This window comes from Cydia fagiglandana, chromosome 8, assembly GCF_963556715.1.
Source record: "Cydia fagiglandana chromosome 8, ilCydFagi1.1, whole genome shotgun sequence".
NCBI classification, from domain to species: domain Eukaryota; kingdom Metazoa; phylum Arthropoda; class Insecta; order Lepidoptera; family Tortricidae; genus Cydia; species Cydia fagiglandana.
Window position 1 is genome coordinate 3,235,071 of NC_085939.1, and position 8,586 is coordinate 3,243,656.

At 38.6% G+C, this 8,586-nt stretch overlaps 1 protein-coding gene across 1 annotated transcript; it reads left to right on the plus strand.

Moving 5' to 3' along the window:
- Positions 1-640: 640 nt before the first annotated feature.
- Positions 641-1,699, plus strand: LOC134666904 (uncharacterized). The gene has a single exon (XM_063524210.1). It carries the CDS (start codon positions 641-643, stop codon positions 1,697-1,699), a length of 1,059 nt encoding a protein of 352 aa, XP_063380280.1.
- Positions 1,700-8,586: the final 6,887 nt, after the last annotated feature.

Below are 8,586 nucleotides of genomic sequence, written 5' to 3' on the forward strand. Positions count from 1 at the left end.
GTGTCGTCCCGTTTTCTTAAATATATTGGTTTGAAAGGGGCGACACTACAGTGTTGCCACTTTTTAATTTCTACTCTTTTTTGCCAAGCTGTACTCGTGTTGAACTTCTGATCTGTAGGCCACGAAAAATTCTCCGAGTATAATCGCTACACGCTGACAGCGTTGAGCGCAATTTATTTGTTTTTATAACGGTCGAAGTTTTTTCCGTGGCCGAGAGAATACGAGTAATACGAACCTTTTGAACTTGAGTTTATTAAACCCGTTACAATTTAGTAACTGTTCAGCTTTGGCTTTGTATTTTTAGGAATATTTTTTTGTAAATACTGTGGCAACACCAAAGTCACGGTTCGAATTTAAATCTTGCTCTGTCATGAGCTGTCAGAGCCAGTATGTCATAGAACTACTACCAGTGCACACCGCCTCTCGCTATTCTCGTTAATATTCTCGCAATTTTGTTAAAAGCACTACTGCCAATCTCTAGACTATCTAAAATCAGTGCTGTGTAGCCGAAGGACGCCGTGCCCATCTGTGCAGTGGAAAAACCTAGGTCTAAGTTGGCCGACTGAAGGTAACGGTTCTGAGCTTACCTCGCGACGATCGTCTTACCTCCCTCTTGATCGACGAGTACCATAAGCGTTTCATGCACCCAGGCGTCCAGACGCTTCATAATTTGCTGGCGCAGCATTTCTGGATACTGTCCCCAAAGCGAGCTATCCACGCTGTCACGTCAAAATGCATGAAATGCTTCCGTGTTCAACCACTCGGTGCTCCTGCGCCGTTCATGGGCGACTTGCCGTCTTATCGGGTAGCCCAGCTCAAAGCTTTCCTGAGTGCTGCTGTCGATTTCGGGGGACCTTTTGACATAGCTCTGGGTCGCGGGCGAGGTAACAAGACCTACAAGGGTTACATTTGCGTTTTCGTGTGCACCTCGACAAAGGCTGTACACACGGAGCTCGTCACTGAGCTGTCCTCAGACGCGTTTCTTGCCGCGCTTCGCCGCTTCGTCGCGCGTCGTGGTCGGTGTAACCGGTTGGTATCCGACCAGGGGAAGAATTTTGTCGGCGCGAACAATATTCTGCAACGTATTGTAGGAGATGCTGCGACGCATAGCGAGATTAAATTCGAGTTCAATCCGCCAGGCAGCCCTCACTTCTCGGGTCTCGCTGAGGCCGGTATCAAGGCTGTTAAAACACATTTGGCTCGAGTCATCGGTAGTCAGAGGTTGACGTACGAAGAGTTTCTAACCATCTTGACCCAGGTCGAGGCTCTTCTTAATTCGAGACCCCTTACTCCTCTCAGTACCGATCCTAACGACTTATCGGCCCTTACTCCGGGCCATTTTCTCACAACGGAGCCCTTATCTGTCGTGCCCGAGGAAGACCTATCAGACGTTCGGGTTAGCCCTCTCCAACGCTGGAAGCTGCTTCAGAAGATGCACCAGGACTTCTGGAACAAATGGTCCAAGGAGTATATGCATACCCTCCACCAGCGGATGAAGTGGCACGATAGGCAACCCAACGTCCAAATTGGTGCACTAGTGCTCGTTGTGAATGAGCAGACGAGCCCAATGAAGTGGCCCCTGGGTCGCATCATCGACACACACCCCGGATCCGACGGGATCTGTCGTGTGGTCACTGTGCGCACGGCCATAGGGTTGTACAAACGGCCTGTGGTCAAACTGTGCCCACTGCCTGCATAGTCGCTTTAGAGCGCTACCTTTGTGTTGTCCATTTTTTCGTTTTAGACTTAATATTCTCGCACTTACCTTACTTTATTGTTTCCTTTTCGCTTAGTCAAAATACAATGCATTTTGGTGGGCGGAATGTTCAGCTTTGGCTTTGTATTTTTAGGAATATTTTTTTGTAAATACTGTGGCAACACCAAAGTCACGGTTCGAATTTAAATCTTGCTCTGTCATGAGCTGTCAGAGCCAGTATGTCATAGAACTACTACCAGTGCACACCGCCTCTCGCTATTCTCGTTAATATTCTCGCAATTTTGTTAAAAGCACTACTGCCAATCTCTAGACTATCTAAAATCAGTGCTGTGTAGCCGAAGGACGCCGTGCCCATCTGTGCAGTGGAAAAACCTAGGTCTAAGTTGGCCGACTGAAGGTAACGGTTCTGAGCTTACCTCTAGCTTGCGACAAGGGCAGCCCGGACCACCACCAGCAGTCCACAACAGAGACCAACGGTTCAACCCACAACCACCGGATTGCAAAGGTAACTTCGTCTCACACTATTTCGCACTTAAATTTAATTTCATAAGTTAATTTGGCATACAACAACTTTCTTGCTCAACCGGCCCTAAAGTATTCCCCTATCGTCCCATTTTTTACAGTCCACTCTTTCGCCAGTGAACAGTAACATAACGAACACGATACATATTCGATAGAAACTTTTGTTTGACTCTTATTCTGACCTTGAACTGATGTAGTAATAATACAGTAAATTCTCATTTTTTTAGATATTCACATAGACGATCGATGCGTAACTACAAAGTGACCTGTTTGTATTTTGGTATGCATGGAATGTATACCGATCCCCCTATAGAATCCCTTGCATAAATCTCTATGTCTATTTATAAAATTTGTCAACGTTTTTAGTTAATATAGATTATTTTAACGTATATGTCGTTGACGGTTGCATCGATATCTAATGTATCTAAAAAATCGGTATAATCCCGTATAAGTATATGCCCTCCGCATCTATATCTATCTGAATAAACATAATCAAGGGAAACGTTGGAATAGTTTCTCTAGAGCTTGACTATTTTTTTATTGAAGCACAACGTGCGATAGTCCGCATCAAATTATATTCATACATAATCATCTTACCGACCATTATGATAATATCGACAAATAAATACTTTAAATAAATCTTACAAAAATTATATGTATTGCTTTGTGGTATTGATATATTACGAGTATATTTAAGTTTTAGGCTTGTGCCCCTTAGTGAGCTGTGATGTTCCTAGCTAGAATGTTGAACGTTTTACAGTTAAAATAAGTATTGTAGGTATTTTTTGTAATTAATTAATAATTTTATCCGATACTGAAGGTAAAGGTGCTACCAGGTGGTACCAGGGGGCCAATTCTTGAATTTCAACCACCCGATTACGTGTATTTCTTTCAATAATATCTCCACTACTAGGCATTTAAATTCTACTAATAGAATTGAAAACGAATGGTCAATACCACTACCTACATTGCCAATTCCTATCGCTTGTCTTTCAAAACTTAGCATTTCGCTGTTTTCCACCGATTTTCGAGCGACGAAATCGAGCGTTCCAAAATTCAGAAATCGCCCCCCAGTACACAACGTCACATGCCGGCAATACCAAGAGAATTATAGATTTTATGTCAGAATATATTTTTTTTAAACGAGACGCTCGTAAATTATCAGTTTTATGAAATAGCTGGACATGAAATGAATTGGCGATATCATAAAGCGGAAGTACTTTAAAACTTTTTATCATTACATTTAACCCAGAGTATTTATTGAACTGACCTGTCTACGAGTATCTACATTATGATGTGGCCAACAATTTATTTATAAACTGTTTGTGTCGTGCCCAATTGTTGGCCGACAATTCTAAACTTCGGCCACCACTTAGTAAATAAATAGACCAAAGGCACAGTACCATTTTAATCATTTGATTTTAATTGACAAAACAATCCAATCGAATCCACTAAGGTAATGCTGACTCTAACAGCGTCGAGCTTAATAAGAAGGTATATTTTTATATAGGTTCTTTTTAGCAGGTCACAAGTTCTAGATGGTGGCCCGTCGGTTAGTGTTCCCCACTTCATTATATTTGTATTTAGTTTCGTAATTAATTTTCTGCTAATTATTTTATTTAAAAAATACCTACATAATTTATTCTCTATATCTGAAAATGATAATAAATTTAATTATAAATAATTGATTAAGTATAAATAAAGCAATATTGTTTTAATGTTTGTGTATATAAAATAAATAATAATAACGTTTAGTAATAGGTTTAGTAACATATAATTATGTGTACCGTTTATAATAAAAAAAGTATTTCCTTAATTTTGATTTTTATTTCTTAAATAAATGCTTATTACAGTTATTACCTCTTCCTCGCGTTATCCCGGCATTTTGCACGAGTCATGGAAGCCTGGGGTCCGCTTGACAACTAGTCCCAAGAATTGACGTAGGCACTAGTTTTTACGAAAGCGACTGCCATCTGACCGTCCAACCAATAGGGAAAACTAGGCCTTATTGGGATTAGTCCGGTTTCATCACGAAGTTTTCCTTCACCGCAAAGCAACTGGCAAATCTATCAATAATCAATGTCAAATTATTCTGATAATACGATGTTTATACTCGTAATGACATTTCTGCATTTGTGATCAGTCATTGCAGAATTAGCTTATTAGATTGGACTCTGGATACGTTTTCAACTTTTTTTCTACAACTACGCAGAAAACTGCTGGCATAAACACCCAGGTCTCTTCTACGTCTCTAGAGCTCAGAGCCCTTATTCAGAAATGATAACACGATAGCATTAATAGCTTTGTTTGTTACTGTACACCGTGGTATGGGGACCTTGCACTTTGAGACTATGCGCTGAAACTTGGCACAGGTGATTGTTAGCTGGTCTTGAGCAGATACAGTACGGTAGACATCGAGAACCACGTCTCATTTAGTGGGGGGGAGGGGGGAAGTTCGACGCCGCCGCGCTTCACTTGGAGCAACATTTCTCTAAAACTATACCTATTAGGACATGAGATATATCATTTTCGAATAAATTAAGGATGAGAAATCTAGTTTTGGAACTAGAACAATGCACTTTCTAACAAAAAAAAACGTAAAGTAGAAAAGACTAAAAAACGTATTTTTGATTTTTTCATAATTACCATTTTTTGTTTAAAGTGTAGCAGGATTTTTTTGCTATTAGCCATCGTTTACGAGTTATTTACGAATGACTAAAAAAGGGGACCTAAGTATTTATTTTCTCCCTTCAATATTTTTTTTAATATTGATTGTGGCGAAAAACAGTAGCACTCATTTTATAAGAAATCTGAAACAGATTATTTACGTAAAAGGTTATTTTTTGCTGTGGGCTACCGTTTACGAGTTATTTACGAAAAACTTAAAAAAATTAACGATTGTAGAACAAATTATAAGTAACTTTCCCACATTCATAGTATTTTGTATTGAGATCACTCTGACCCACGCTTATTATTATTTTTTATCTCCCATTTATCGACAGTTGTGTATAATAAACTATATATTTACTTAAACGTAATAAGTGTAGCTTTACAACTGTATTTATTGTTTTCAGATTCCTGCTACACTTAAAAAAAAATTGGTAATTATGAAAAAATCACAAATAAATACGTTTTTTAGTCTTTTCTACTTTACGCTTTTTTTTTGTTAGAAAGTGCATTGTTTTAGTTCCAAAACTAGATTTCTCATCCTTAATTTATCCGACAATGATATATCACATGCCCTAATAGGGATAGTTTTAGAGAAATGTTGCTCCAAGTGAAGCGCGGCGGCGTCGAACTTCCCCCCTTCCCCCCACTAAATGAGACGTGGCTCTCGACGGCTCCCGGTCTGTATCTGCTCTAGACCAGCTAACAATCAACTGTGCCAAGTTTCAGCGCATAGTCTCAAAGTGCAAGGTGTCGTGCAGTAGGTAACAAACTAGCTATACCACCGATTTAATGTGAGTAAAATGTGATTTGTTATGTATTGTTTCGAGTAGTAGCAGGGAGTATGTATTGAAACACCTTATGTGTGATAGTATAAGAACAAAAGAACGTTTATTCTCTAATACCTGCCTATATATACACGTTAGGTTGCGCTTACACAAGCAATATGCGTTTATGTCGCAGTAAACCAAAGCGTTACTGCTAAACATTGAAACTGACTAATCGCCATATTACACCTCCCCCGAAAGTTCCTCTCACCGCCGGGGTGGCAGAAGAAATAATTTAAACGCATGTTACTTGTTTACAATTTTTTCTGAAAACAATAAAAAAAGGTTAATAAATTATATAAATGCAAACAATCTTTATTTAGCTTGATTTAAGTGTCGTATTAATGTCGTAGTCCTTGTAAAAATATCGTTATCTTTTAATAAGAAAATATTATCTTCACTTAAAATGTTATCATCTCTCAACGTTAAAATATTAATTTCCTTTTCTCATAAAATAATATAAATCTTCTTCTTTTAAAACATTTACCTATTCTTCATTTTTAAAACATTTACTCTTCAACTGTAAAACATTTTCTACTATCGCTGTTTATAGTTACGGTACCCTATAAATCTCGTAATAAAAATAACTAATGCCGTATTAAATGTTAAGCCTTTCACGGACACCTTTAAGGTCGACTATGATCAAGGACATAACTGGGTTGCGCCTCTGTGCGCACCCTTCACCTATCAATGCTATCCATAGCAATTGCTCAACAAACACCTAGGGCATGGTCACCCTTTATCAATACTACATGGGCTACGCTCCCGTGCGTACCCGTGACTAACTGTCATCTCTCCACAATGAGCCATAACGGAATGTCTTCACTGGGAACAATACGATAATATCGGCATATCAGACCAGGCTGTACGGCTCTGCCTGTACCTAGAGACACAAATACATTAAGACAATAAGTCTCCTACAACTTTCACGGAGGATACTGTATATCACACTATGATCAAGTACGAAGGACTAGTGCTCTAGCTATAAGGTCACATTGTACGAATGTGCCTATTAACTCCTTAAAACTTCTCAAACTTGTACCGTACTGTAAGTTTTCTATAAACAAATCTTTATTATTTAACTTCCAAAATTACAAAAAAAAACGATGTAATAAATTAAACTTTCGCTCTATGTCAGGTGATCAGTCCGACACGTAGCTAAAGTATCAATCATTACTAAGAAACAATTAAATAATTTTATTGAATGGAGTTGTTAATTATTTAATCGGTATGCGGCGTATCAAATTTCATTCATCGCTTATTAAAATATTCTAACTCGCGGCAAAGTCTCGCGGCCTAGTTAAGTTTTCTGTCGACGTGCGCACAACGTGTGGCACGCGCTGCAAATTGCAACATACATGATTGAGGACACTATTCGACACTTTTAATTTTTATATTAAATTATGACTTCTTATGAAAATTATTTATGCTCGAAACGAAATAGAGTTTAGCGACAACCTTTTATAACTATGAATGATTTAAATACGACTGCTATATACTGAATTGGAAAAAAAATGCTGGCTTTTAGAGAAAATTAATTAAAATAATAAATTACATGTAGGATTTACATCCTATTGCTGCGTGGCTGGCCGTCCTCGGCTTCGTCTTCGTCCGGTCCGGTGCGAGTTCGCGACCGGGTGCTGCTGGCGCGGCCTGGCGAGCTGGCACCTCCACGTGGCACTCGCTTGACGCTTCATATGGCTGGCTGGCTCTGCTTCCGATGATTATGGTGGGCCGGGATAACCCTGGACTCCTCTTGAAATGGGCCGGGATAACCCTGGACACCTCTTGATTTGCGAGCCGGGAAACCCTGGACAACGCTCTTCGATCTTCGCTCTTCTTGATTTCTAGTGGTTTCCGATTTTATTTTATTGATAGATGGTTCTTCTTCTTTTTTTCTTGGTTCTTAATGGTGGTTGGTTCTGACTGCGTGGATTCTTGCGTTGAAAGTGTGATTGATTTTCTGGGTTGATCTGGACTGCGTTTGTTCTTCACTTCCTTGTAGTATTGGTAAATTCTTTCTTCTTTCTTGAGTATTAGTTCGTTGATTCGCTGGTCTGGGTCGCCATCAAATAACAAAAGAAGTTTGTTATGTATTGTTTCGAGCAGTAGCAGGGAGTATGTATTGAAACACCTTATGTGAGATAGTATAAGAACTTAAGAACCTATATATACACGTTAGGTTGCGCTGACACAAGCAATATGCGTTTATGTCGCAGTAAACCAAAGCGTTACTGCTAAACATTGAAACTGGCTAATCGCCATATTACATAACAAAGTGGAGCGGTGTAGCTTATATACTCTTGACCGCGCTCTAATACCGCGTACAAATTAGACATAATATCTAAAGCAATTTTCTCAATAAGATTTTACTACAGGTAGGTTACCTATAGTTTATTTTGGTCTAAGAGGTTAAATAGGTTTGAAATTAATAGAGCAACGAAATCCCTGTAGTTAGTGTGCCATACTATCTTTGCTACATCTACAATAAAGTTCTATACACAGTAAAAAAATATTTGGATTTACTCTTGCAATTACGCAAAAATACAAATTCGATATCATTTTGATTTGATTTAAAGTTGTACCAATTTTTTTTTGTTAGAATTTGGAATTTTACTTTATTTCTACTTAGAATCACGAGCTTTGTCCATTTTTATTGAGAAAAGACGTGTCCCCAAAATGTATGGTCCGTTTGGTTACGGTTTTCAAACAACCTTCTATGACAGTAACAAAACGGACAACAAAAATTTTACGAAATTATGGGAACACTTTATTTCTTGTACTTATTAGGATCGAAAAAGCTCGTGATTCTGAGTGGAAATAATATAAAAATTCCAAAATCTAAAATGCAAG

What these genes read in the sequence shown, in the direction of transcription:
- LOC134666904 (XM_063524210.1), top strand. Translation starts at nt 641, where the DNA reads ATGCACCCAGGCGTCCAGACGCTTCATAATTTGCTGGCGCAGCATTTC.